The following is a 13,613-nucleotide window of genomic DNA, read 5'->3' on the forward strand; positions in this document are numbered from 1 at the left end:
TAAGATCCATCAAGATCCATGGGACTTACTACCACGTAGTAAAAAGGAGGAGGTTAATAATATACACTAATAATGTAGTATTATTATTTGTATTATTGAAACTATTAACTGATGCAGTAGAAGTCCTTCATCTTGAGGCCACATTCAGTCACCCTGATCCAGCAGTCAGTTCCAGACATGGGAGCTCTGTTCAACACATGGTATTCACCCACATGCAATGACGTCCCCCACTCATTTCAATGGAGAGAATACATCTATGTGTACATTCCTTTGAAATGGGTATAAAAGCCCATGCATGCAAGAGCCCCTTGTGCACAGCAGAGATCACACAGGGCTCTGGATCAAGGCATATTTCTATATTGCTGAAATTTTCTGGTTACACTCTCCTTATCACAAACTGGGAATCTGGTTTCTAATCCTAAAATAGGACCTGGAAATACACCACAGCTTATCATATACATAAAGATTTATTCATCTTTTTAAAAAATATCAGTTTCTCAATTTTAAAGTCACAAAAATATTATTTAACTCTTCTAAACAAACTGCTTTTAGCCTAGCCATCTTTTTTGTAAGCATATATGGGAGCGAGTCCAATATTCAACATTTTGTAATGACAATATTTATTAAATTAACACCTATGTTTTCCCTTAAAATTCACATCAGAGGAAGGCCAAACCTTGGGATTATAATTCAATCTTCCTCTTAACAGGCATCATTTAATTATCTAAGTACTGGATACCACATTATCACATCAGGGCTCAATGGATGGAGCGCCATCATATTGTCACATTATAAATTAATCAATCACAGAAAAAGATGCTTTGCATTCCAAATATAAAATCCTTCATTTTTGGCTAACTCTATGTCCTTTAAAATATGCCTATGCTACTGCTGCATATTCATTGGTTTGTTCATTTTTTTCACTTTCCTGTGGACTGGTGATCGTGACTCTTGGAGCTGACGTTTTTTCATAATTGGAATCAGCCTAGAGGGGGAAAGAAACCCGTATTTTAACTTGTCATATGGCAAGGATTTTTCTTTTGTATGTGTTAACGTGATAAAGCAGACCTGCTCACCTTGAGGCCTGTCAAGCCAAATGCAGATCATCAGCCACGTCAAATGCTTTGGCAACCCACCTGATTTGCTGTTCCAGAAAAGAAGCAAATGTAGAAGGTTTATCAAACCTTGATAGGCCACCACATATGGCTAGTGAACTGGGTTTGGCTTGATAGATCACAAAGTGTGCAGTCCAGTAAAAAAGCATTTAGCCCGCAATATGTTTGAATAATCAACAACAGAAATTTTCTTCCTATGTATGAAACATAGTGTTTCAAAAACATTAAATGATAAGAGTGAATAAGCCACATTCCTGGTTAGCTTGCACAAATAAAGGGTCTCTTTCTTAAGTTGTTGGGGTATACAATTAGCAGCATGATTAAAAAAAACAAACTCTCTACTCCCATCCTTGCTTAGACTTCACCTCAGAGCGTCTGCATGAGTGACTTTAGCATCTTCTTTTTTAAGCTCCATCTACAGGGCACAAATTATTTTGGGAAATTCCATGATAACAACTGTCAACTAAACCACATCAGTCTTATGATGGTGGAAATCAGATTTGATAATCTCACAATATTCCATCCCCCATGTGAAAGCAGGGATGTGCTGTGAATTCTGTTCCATTTGAGCCCAAAAGGATTCCGCAGTGTTTCCATTCTGCTAAGTGGTGGTGGACTGTAGTGGATACTTTTTTTCTAATTACGGAAATGTTTTGTGGATTTATTGCGGAGGGCAGTTCTCCCATTTGCGTGAATGGTAATATGTGCAAATTGGTTTCTTTGCGGGGGGTGTTTTGAAATTTGTGCAAATGGGACCATTTTTTTAAAAAAAAAATCCCTTGGTCTTTTGGATGTGCTCTTTCACCTGTCTGATGTGTGTAGTTTTGCCTGGTCGATTTGCTTGTATGTTTCAACTGTCAAAGGGAGGAGAAACACAGCAGGTAAAATACAAGGAAATTTTCAAGCTAAGACTGTATATAGGCTAATTTGTACACAGTTGCAAAGGACTGGAAAAGAAATAGTAAGACAAAGGAGGAACCCATTTGCACAATTCAGAAGCACCAGGGGGTGGAAAGTAAACAAAGTAAGTGCACCAAAAGTGTGCGGGGGACAATATCTCCAAGTTGGCAATGTAATTCTCTCACTATTTAAGAGTTGAACTAACACTTGTCAGGCACCTCCTACCTTTCAGAATTTTCCCAAGTCTCCAGCAGGTCCAGAAAGGGGAGTTATTGGCTCTCCCCATTTTGCAGCTCCTTTTTGGAGCAGTTACTGCTGTTTCACAAATTTCCCTTCCATTTACTTCCCAGCCTCTAAATTTGTACAAATTTAGGGGCTGGAAAGTAAACGCAGGGGAAATTCCAATTTGTGCAAATTGCCAACATTTAAAAAAAAGAAAGAAAAAGGAATCCAAGTATTGGATTGAATCACTACAGATTGAGTCGCTGCTAGCAGGGGAAAACAGAATGAAATCTGCAAGGTCCAAACCAGGAGAATCCATCATTTTTTCATTCCCCAAATGGAATTCTCAGACATCCATATTTTGAAAGTAATATCACTAGGATTAGCGAAGATGAGGAAGCTAACAGTTGCTCCAAAAGTGAACCCCAAGGATGGAGAATGCTGGCTGCAGACAGACCTATTGCTAGAGCAGACAAATGGAAGCATTAGCACAGCAAAAGAGCAAAGACATGTTACCTGGGTTTGATCATCAATACCTTCTTTTGTTTCTTCTTCATGACTTTTGTGATCCATTTCTTCACCATTTTCTTCATTTGTTTCACCATGTGCATGACTACTAAGCTCCTCCTGTGCTGCTTGGTCAAGGCTCTGCCCTTGCTGCTCATCTTCATAATGGTTATTCAGTTTCTCCTCCCCCATTTCTCCACCCTCCCCATTCATCGCTGAATATTCTCCTTGATGCTGAGCGTTGTGTTCTGGCGCCATGTTTTCTTCCTCATCCACAGTTTCTGCTGGCTGCTGATGGAAGCAAAAACAAAACTGTGTTATGCTCAGCTCTTTTGATCAAAATATTACTGGTAGAATTATGATGATGAGCTAAATAAAAGGCTGAAAAGTACATATATATTATACGAGCTGTTATGATTATAATATAAGCTCTCATACTAATGTTATTTTACAGTAAATTCCTCCTCAGTTAGAAACCAGATCATGGTCATAACAATGGCTGAGGACCGTGTTTGTGTACATTCATACATAGATATAAACTGATCTGTTCTTCGCAAAGACGAAAGCAAAACAGAAAAATAAATCAAAAACCACATTCTTTGACAGAGTTACAAACAATCTACATGTTACACTCTACTAGCTACATGGTCATTAACTGAAACCACTAATGTGTAAAACAGCAAAAATATTCTGGAAATATGTCTGTAGATATGTACAATGCACATAGCAAGATCTCTACACATCACCACCTATGAAGGCTGCTTCAGTAGACTACTTACTATATCGCTGACATAGCATCATAATCCAAAATACATTTCCTTGGAATTCAGTTCCATTCAAATGGATGGGCTTATTTTCAAGAAAGTGGGTTTAGGACTGAGGCACAAATCTCTCAATAGTTCTGTTACACAGGCTTTCCCTAGTCTTTAATGTAGCTGGTTTTATATTGCCCTTTAAACTTTTAATGTTTTAAATTTATACTTGTATTTTATGGTTTTTAATTGTGCAGAGAGCTTTGTCTGATGGGCAGTATAAAAATGTAATAAATAAATAAATAAATAAAATAACTTGCGTGAATCTTATTAAGTGGCTGTAAGTAACACAGCCCTAGAAAACAGGACATACCTACTCTGAAGTCACGGATGTGCTTTGAAAATTGCATGAAACAAAGAAGTGGGGTTTGTGTGATAAAAGAGGGAGAGAAGAACAGCATGGCAAAGAGGAAGACTCCCTCCCCCCACACTGCTTCCCAGATCCAGGGACTCCTTCAGCTTCCTCCATCTTTCTTTGTGAGACAACAAGTACCGGCTGGGCTCAAGCAGTGGCAGGAGAAATGGCATGGGGGAGATGAACCTGACTGGGCACAGTTGGATCCAGATTGCTGGATTAGAACGCCCTTTGCACCACTCCAACAGGGCTCTTCTTAAATTCTTAAACAGCAGCCCTGCCCTGCAAGCCACATGGCAAGCTGCTTTTGAAATTAAAGGGAATTTTAAAAGCGACTTCTGATAATGGCATGAATTCATAAAAGTTGTAAAGTATAGGGGGGGATCCCACTGAGTAGATGCAAATCTTTCAACACATCTTAAATAGCTCTTCATATATTGACCGAGATTATTCCGATTTACTAGTTTCAGGCAGCTCAATTCTGCGATCAACAAGAGACACAGCTGACCCTATTTTGAATGTCCAAAAGCTACAGCAATTCAACCAGACAGCTAGCCTGTTGTTGTTGTTTTCTGTATTGGATTATCAGTATCATTCTCAAACAGCCCTTGTTTTCAGATGGCTAAAACAAGCACAGATCATCCCATTTATTAGAGTGTGTGGGTAAAATCACTCAGTCTGAAAGTAACCCAAGTGCAAAACAACCATTGTTTTCATAAAACACACTTCCAAAAGGTATCTGCTTAAAAGTAGCTAATTAATGCATTTATGTAAATACATTCTTACATGCATTTACCCTTTTAGAAGTAGGAGACATTCTCTATGAATATTACAGAACAGGCAAAAGAGGGGCAACAAGAACAACAAATCTAACAGCAAGACATGAATGCAACTTCCGTGAGCGCTTGACTGCAGAGAAGCCAGCATCTCTTAAATACAGCTGCTATTTCCCAGTGAATAATACGGTATTTCATTTATATACCAAATGTTTTCCAAAACCGAAAGAAACATTTTGTACCCAAACCAGTTAGGGTTGCTAAGCGACAATGGAATACCTGCCATTGTTTACAAAACCTAACATTTAAAGAGGGAAGGAATGATTTGTTTGGAATTGAATTTAGCATATATATGATTGCAAGAGCCAAATGTTTTTTTTTAAATAGTCATATCATCTTTGTACCAGCATCTGCATAAATCACTAACATCCAAGTAGGATTTCAGAGGTCCCATTTAGATATGATTTATAAAAAGACTAACATTACATTTATGTTGCCAACATGACCAGATTTAGTAGGCAAAAGTGCAGAACTAGTCATGGCACCAACAATCAGCAGCTGGGCCAGCTCTTTGTTCGGCATCTCTTCTCAAGTGTAGAGGCAGGGATTGGCTCCACTCTGCACCTGGCCAGCAAAGACCTCTCTCAAATGCCACTAATGCTACCATCGCTCTCCTAGAGTGGGCTTGGATTGGTCCCGACAGTTCAAATCCTGCCATTTACAGGCAAGGGTGATTGCTTGTACCACCCATGAAGCGAAGTTTGGAGATGACACCGGCAGACCCTTCTTTCTTCCCCCATAGCAAAGGAAAAACCTGAAGCGATTGCCTGAATTCCTCAGTCCTAGCCTGGTAAAAAGCCAGTGCTCTCCAAACATCTCTTGCCCCTCCTAACTCTGCCCACCCCCATGATAACATGGTAGAGTTAATGAGTTGCCACATTAAACCAATGCAACCTCTGTTTCCGTATCTCCTCCTTTCTGGACTTCTGCAGCCTCCGCATTCCACATCTGTAGACATCCAAAGGGCACAATGAAGAAGGTAATAATCAGGAGGTGGTTTATTTTCAAGTGCAGTCATTTATTCAAACCATATAGATTACCTGGTCAAGTGGGACTTCGGTTTGAGTGTCATCATCTTCCTGGACTTCTGCAGCCCCCCGCATTTCAGACCGCTTTTTGCCAGCTTTGTAAATACCCTCTTCTGAAAGCAGAGAAAAGCAGAGTCCAATTGTGACACTGTGTGGTAGAATGAGTGAAGTGCGTCCAACAACAGCCTGAAAATAGCTTTCCAAATGCTACTCCTCACTCATCATTTAATTCTTTGGCTTTAAGAAACATTGTGTCCATTGGTTTTTCATTTGCTATATAGGTGCATCAGTATTTTGACATGGAAGGAGAACAAAATTAGCTAATCCTGATATTTTATTGAATGTACTCACTTGCTCAGTTCTGAACTTCAAATGCAGGTATTTATAAATAAAAATACCACACACATGTACATTAATAGTGTTACCAAATTAAAGACTTACCAATGGGGAGGTTCTTTCTCAGCAGCGTCACATTAACTTAGACCCTTAAAGGTCTCCACTCCCAACAAAGCTTTATTCATTTGTTTTCTTTCACTATGGATAACAACTGGTATTTTCTATATCCACCCTGATTTAAGCTAGTTGAAAGTAACATGTGTCACTAAGGGAACAATCCTAGGCAAGTTTAGACAGAAAAAAAGTCCTACAAGTCCCAGCATTCCCCAACCAGCCATGTTGGCTGGGGAATGCTGGGATTTGTAGAGCATTTTTTTTTTTTTTTGTCCAAACATGCCTAGGATTGTGCCCTACTCCATTCAAAAATCAATTTCATAATTAAAATGAGTGGAAATGATAATTATTACATATTTTAAGTTAATGATTAAAAATCAGAAATGGGGTGTCATATGTATGAGAAGTATTCACAATGGAAATACAAATGTTAGAGATTCATAGTGTGGCAGGAAAGAAGAAACAGCAATTAATGAATGTAACACCAATGACAAATCTATTTGGTAGCTAACCCAAGTTTAGAAAGGAGGTGCAAGAACTAATACTTGTAAACATAAACATTGGTAAATTCTGCCTCTTGCTTTTGAACTCAGTTGGGACATGAGAGGGTCTTCACAGCAGGTGCGCCTACGTTCTGAAATTCCCTTTCCAAAGCACCCTCTTTCATGGCTTTCCACCAACATTTGTAGAGATTCTTGTTCAGGCAGCCATTTAGCCTGTTGAGCAGAGAACGCTTCCCTGCCATTGCTCATGGTTTTTATTTAGTTGACTGCTAGTTTTGTCTGATTATTTTACATGTTTTGATATTCCTGTTTTATTTTAATGTATTGTGCTTTATTATATTATAATTGTATGTTTGTGTGTTAAAGGTGAGACCACAAAAGTAGTGGGCCTTTAGAAAATAGGGAACAGCTTGACCTTTAGGTGTGCTGAGAACAAATCTTATCCTTCAAGCAAGCTGAACCACCTAATGATTCCTTGCAATATACACACATTCCTTTTACAAGTACTGCACCCATCATAACAACGGGCATTTTTCTAGTAATAATAATACTTAAGTTTTGCTTAACTCTCAAGAAATGTCAAAAGTCCTTCACACATATCATCTCCATAACACTTATGATGACACAGCAAAGTACATCAATGTTTTGAAAACGTTGTTATTACATTTATATCCCACCTCTTTTTCTCTTGTAAGGAACACAAGGCAGCCTACCTAGACCTCCTCCGCTCCATTTTATTCTCACAACCCTGTAAGGTAACTTAGACTCAGAGTCAGTGATTGGTCCAAAGTCACCCAGTAATTTCATGACTGTGGGGAATACAACCGGTCCAACACTCTAACCACTACACCACACGGGTTCTCATTGACCCCGTATTGCAGATAGGATAAGGCTGACCCAAAGTAGCTTTCCTAAGCCCTCTTTCCACTGTTCCGGCTCCTTCCGCTTCCTCCCCTGCAACCTCAGTCCTTCCGCCGCCACCACCTTCTCCTCCTCCAGTACATGGCAGAGGAAAGGTTTATCAGGGAAGGATTTACCAGGTCTAGTCCACAGCTCAGTAGTTCTCAAAATGGGAGTGAGAGAAGAAGCCAAAATTACAAACTTGTGCAGAGTGGGGTAGAGACAAGAAGATCACTGAATGGAAACTAGGGAGGAAATATTGTTGGAGTTTAAGTGAAAGTGGTCACTTCAAGGGTGAAAACCTTGGACTTCACAACGTTCTGAGCCAAACTGGAGAGGCAGGAATAACAATCAGAAAAGCAGGAGAGAATAGTATCCTAGCCAAGAGTTGGTCAGCGCATGGAGGGGGAGGGTCTTGTTGCCTGAAGTGGTAGAACAGGAAGAAGCAGCAGGAAACAGGGGTGTCTTGAACCTCTGTGTAAAGTGTCCAGCAAGGGTAGAACATATGGGAATATGACAGGAACTATTTGGAGGTTGGAGAACAATACTGCTTCCTATGCTTGAGAGCCAGTGTGGTGTAGTGGATAAACTGTTGGGACTGGGAGTCGGGAGATCCGGGTTCTAGTCCCCACTCGGCCATGGAAACCCACTGGGTGGCTTTGGTCCAGTCACAGACTCTCAGCCCAACCTACCTCACAAGGTTGTTGTTTTGAGCATAAAATGGAGAGGAGGATTATGTACGCCGCCTTGGGTTCCTTGGAGGAAAAAAGGCAGGATATAAATATTATAATAATAATAATAATAATAATAATATATATATATTGATTCTGAAAGGTTGCTGGATTCCTGTGCCTGAAACTACTGAAAGGTATTTCCTGCTTTATCCTGCTCCGTATATCTATCAGCTTGGCAGAAACTCTTCGTTAAACAAGAAAATTACATGACTATATTAAAGAGTGAACGAGTTATGCATCCAAACAACTAACAAGAAATCAATATACTTTAAATAATTAAACACAGAGAATTAACGTTTCTTACATAAGCTCCTTTCCAAGGCAGCACTAACCATAAAAAAAATTATTACAGTACAAATGATATTATGCATAGCCATTTAAAGCATTTCAAATTTGAAGCTGATTGAAGTTCAGCATTAGGGAGAAAATAATCATGGTAATAACAGTCTGCCCTGAATATTTTATGGAAATCGGGGGCATTTACAGAGCTATAAGCTCTGTATGTAAGCATGGGAGTTAATGTAACTACCAAAAATATTCAATGTAATTTACCAGATGCTGCCCCATAAAGGCGGGGGGGGGGAGAAAGGGGGGGGAAGCAGCATAAGGAATGTATTGCTCATTAAACCCAGCAGATACCTAAAAGGGATGAAGAGGATAAGGGATTGTTTTCTAATCTTCACCAAAGTAAAATAAAAGATAAAAGTAAAAACATGGGAGAAATTGGCATTGTGGTAGGAATCAATTTTAAAATGTCTTAAGGGAGTTATAAATCTGTCACAGAAATGGTACCTTGCTGTGTACAAATGGCAGCCCCTGCTACATTCTTTTGGAAAAAGCACATACATCTTTTGAAGCAAAGGGCCATTAATTTACCATGAGTTGAGTATGATAGGAATGAGATAAAAATTGATGATAGGTAAGCAGCAAAATACGTTTTCCTCATAACAATGAACTCAATCTACACCACCATAGGCACAGCTCTCATCCATGGATGGATTGAGTCCAAGGTGTTTGAGAGCATCCAGATTTTAAACAGTAACAACCCTGTCCTATGGGTCTTGCTCAGAAACAGGCAAGTCAGGACAACATGAGTGGAGTTACTTTTTGCTCTTTCCTGACGCTCCTATCCTTTTATCAGAATTTTGCATTAATAAATACATGTGCCATATAAATGGCAGCTCTTGAAAATTACTCTAAATACAAATGTCTTACAATCCACCTTTCAGAAGAAAACTTATCAACTTCATCACAGCATGAAGAGCACAGAAAGACACTAAAACCCCAATTTCTATAGCAAATCAGATTGATATTGCATTTACATGGCAAAAGAAAGCTATTACCCTGCAGGTAGTAAAAACCCTTATTTCAAAGAACTTGTGAAAAAGAAAAAAATATATAATTCATTTTCTTCAAGCCACTTAGGAATCATTACACATTTTTTTCTGAGAAAAATAACATTTCATCACCTGCTGCTTAAAATCTCCAATTAAATCTGTTTCAAATAAATCCTTTCTTTAAAAGAAAAAAAGGAATAAAGAAAAAAGGCCACACATAATATCTAAAAACTGGATGCAGGTATTAACCTGCCCTGGTTAAAACTATGGTTCTTTTAAAAATACAAGAGAAAACTCTTATCATACAATATGCACAATACTTTTCCCCCCTATCTACATACACAAAAGAATTAGGAACTGAGAACTGATTGTAACAGAACAATAGATAAACAATTAGAGGTTTGGCAGGAAATGTCATATTTGGGTAGAAATAGGCACGGGATATAAGACAATATTTGATATATTATTTGCGCATTTCAGAGATATATGAAAGACAGCTGAATATTTTTCAGATTCTTCAGCATCTCCTGGAAGATCATGCTGGGAGTCTGCCACTGTACTAGTGGCCACTGATGTGCATGGTCCCACAAGGATCTACCTGAGATTATTTTTAAGGATCAGGATAAACAACTTTGATCAAAACTGTGTATAGCTCAGAGTGATGCAATGTTCAGGAAGGCAAAAACTATTTCAAGAAAAGTCCAAAGCTAGTAGAAGCCCAAGTTCCTCAGCTGATAAAAACGATACCACCACGAGAACTTCTGTAAATGGAAAGGATATGGCAATATATAAATATTTTAATAAAATTAGATATTGACCCTGTTCAGATGACACACTAAGCCACAGTGGTTAAGCATTTTGAGCTAAACATTGTGGCTTAGCATATTGTGTGAACCATGACTTAGTGTATTGTGTGAACCATTCATGACTATACTGGCTACATAACCATGGTTTAAACATGTTCACTAACCATTTGCTGCAAAGGGATTAATGGCCTAACCATGTTTTAGCATGATATCTGAACAGGCCCATTAACTGCTTCCCCTTAACCCTCCAGGAAAAGTGAAAAAAGCCACGGACCTTTCTCTCCCAATAGGCAATTATATGAACCTCATATACGTATGTTGATAATACCTGGGATGTTCAGAAATAGCACAAACACTCATGGCTCAAGAATATCTACATATAACTGCCTATTCTTTTGGCTGTAGGATGTTGCTTATAACATTTGAACAGTAAAACAATCCCTCAGCAATTCTGAATTGATGCTCCGATGTTACCAGGAAGCAAATTGAGCCCAAAATGTGCTGTAGTCTCTGTGGCAACTGATTAATTACAATTCTGAATTGGTTCTCCTTTCTCTTTATGGTAAACAGAACCAGGTGGCTAGCAGAATGGCATAATGGCCTTTGAAAGAGACAAGGCCATTGGAACAAATTAATCTTGGATGTAATGGTCTGCATGTAATCTGAATTCATTTTAGTCTAGATATAATCCATCTTTCTTTTTGTCTCTCTCTTGGATAAAGTGAACCAAGGCTGTGAATGTCACCTGGGGATTCAATGACAACTCACATTTTGACCTTTAAATGACTGAATACCATGTCTTCCATAAAAATTACCTTGTTTAGAAAATAATCAATTCACTTTCCCCATTTGCTTTTTAAGTTCGTTGAAACACTAGGTTTGAGTCAAGCCTTTCTTTTTTTTGCATCTCTGTAACTAAGGGCTCATCTACACCAAGCAGGATATTCCACTATGAAAGGGGTATGAAAACGGTATATAAAAGGCAGGAGCCACACTACCACTTTATAGCAGTATTGAAGTGCACTGACAACTGCTGGGGCCCATGATGCATACCATATGCCGCTTTCATAGTGTTATATCCTGCTTGGTGTAGATGTGTCATGGGCCCCAACAGTTGTCAGTGCACTTCAGTACCACATAAAGCAGTAATGTAAATCCTGCAGTGCACTTCAAAACTACTATAAAGCAGTAGTGTGGCTCCTGCCTTTTCTATACCGCTTTCAGAGTGGAATATCCTGCTTGGTGTAGACTAGCCCTAAGAGTCTGATCCAACCTCTTCCTTATTGGACACATCAACTCTCCTGCAGGTAAGAGAAGGACAGCCATAGGTGATTCCTGCACACTGAGTAGTACATGAGAAGGAGAAGGGAGGATCTAGCAGGAGCTGGATTATCCCTTGAAAGGTAGGGTGATCCTACAATCCCACTCTATTAAAAGCAGAGCTTTTACAACTCCATAATCACTCACCAATCATACTGTTGCATGCCAAGGATGACCCCTCCTTACTCATGAGTAAAAAGGACCCAATGGGTGGTGAAGGCAAGAATGAGACAACGGCACCATGCAGCCCAGTCCGCTCCCTCTCCCATACCCAGTGCACAAGCATGCTTCCAGGATCAACTCACAGCACCTCCCTCATAGGGACTTCCATTAGTCCAGCGGGAGTAAGGATAGCAACCAACACCATAGCTACAAGCTCAGGGAATCCCTTCACACAAGGGATTGAATCCACTGACAGCCCAAACACCATCATCATCAGTTTGCAAACTGGTTTTTTTGTGGAAAAACCGCAAGCCAGACAAGAAAGGAAGATTTACCATCCTAATCACCACCATCAGACTGTTCTAAGGAGGGTCCTCAGAAGAAGTCCCACTTCAGTACCAAGAATTCCACAGTTGCAAAGCCTAGAACATTACGCACAATGAGAGAGGAACAGGGGCCACATGGACAATAAAGAATGGACACATCAGAGGCAAGCTTAGGAGACAGCACTTGAACCTGACTGGGAGGCTCAAGGGCCAAGGGCAGAATGATAATGCAATGGGAAACAGAAGATATGGCTTCGAGTCCCACTTGTAGATGTAAATGGGGCTTCCACAAAACAAAACCTAGCCAAAGGGAGGGCAGCAAATCAGAAATAAAGCCTCAAATTCCAAAGAGCAACATCCTATCCAGCTGCGCTTCCCCCAAATTCATTAGGCTGCTCGCCAGTGTCTGATGGTTATTCACCAAGCTGATCCTGTGATCAGTTACCCCATTCTCCAAGGCACCACTGCTTGTCTTTCACACTTGCAATAATCATGGGGAGGAGGGACTCAGGAGGACTTTGAACTGTTTAGCCCCACCACCAGCACCCCCATTCTTCTTTGCTGGTGTTCTTAGTGGCATGTCAATGGTCAAGATGAAGACCCTCGCCCATGGTAGGTTCTTACGGTGGAGAACCCACTGACCCCCCTCTCATGGTGAGTCCCAATATGAAGACATCTAAGAGGAGTAACAAGTAAGGAGGGATCCATATCAGCTAACCATCATATGAGCAGAGACACAAACAAAAGACACAGCTCTTATAGAACAATATTAATTGTGGACTGGCCATTATTACATAAAAATTGGGTTGCTCCCCTTTCTGTTCTTGCAAAGCCCTTAGTAATTGAAAGCAGATGACAGAAGGGGAAGAGACCAAACCCTAAACCAGATATAGGTGATGTGTGTACCTTCAGATATTGTTGGACAGAAACTCATAGAATCATAGAATAGCAGAGTTGGAAGGGGCCTACAAGGCCATCGAGTCCAACCCCCTGCTCAATGCAGGAATCCACCCTAAAGCATCCCTGACAGATGGTTGTCCAGCTGCCTCTTGAAGGCCTCTAGTGTGGGAGAGCCCACAACCTCCCTAGGTAACTGATTCCACCGTCGCACTGCTCTAACAGTCAGGAAGTTTTTCCTGATGTCCAGCTGGAATCTGGCTTCCTTTAACTTGAGCCCATTATTCCGTGTCCTGCACTCTGGGAGGATCGAGAAGAGATCCTGGCCCTCCTTTTATCCTTCACCATTACTTATGCTGGCTAGAGCTGATGGGAATTGCAGTCCAACAACAGCTGTAAAGCC

At 40.1% G+C, this 13,613-nt stretch overlaps 1 protein-coding gene across 4 annotated transcripts in view; it reads right to left on the minus strand.

The window, feature by feature from the left end:
- Positions 1 to 473: 473 nt before the first annotated feature.
- DCDC2 (doublecortin domain containing 2) overlaps positions 474 to 13,613 on the minus strand; it is a 44,793-nt gene continuing 31,653 nt past the window's right edge. For 2 of the 4 annotated variants that reach the window (XM_063129783.1, XM_063129784.1), the window contains exons 9-11: positions 5,788 to 5,888; positions 2,754 to 3,035; positions 474 to 985 (exon numbers count right to left, since the gene is read on the minus strand). In XM_063129783.1, the coding sequence (XP_062985853.1) occupies positions 881 to 985; positions 2,754 to 3,035; positions 5,788 to 5,888 (488 nt within the window). In that variant the 3' untranslated portion in view covers positions 474 to 880. The remainder of the gene's footprint in view (positions 986 to 2,753; positions 3,036 to 5,787; positions 5,889 to 13,613) is intronic. The other 2 variants (XM_063129785.1, XM_063129786.1) reach the window with 2 other exon arrangements.

The sequence above is a fragment of the Elgaria multicarinata genome, chromosome 7 (genome assembly GCF_023053635.1).
Source record: "Elgaria multicarinata webbii isolate HBS135686 ecotype San Diego chromosome 7, rElgMul1.1.pri, whole genome shotgun sequence".
Taxonomy (NCBI): Eukaryota; Metazoa; Chordata; class Lepidosauria; order Squamata; family Anguidae; genus Elgaria; species Elgaria multicarinata.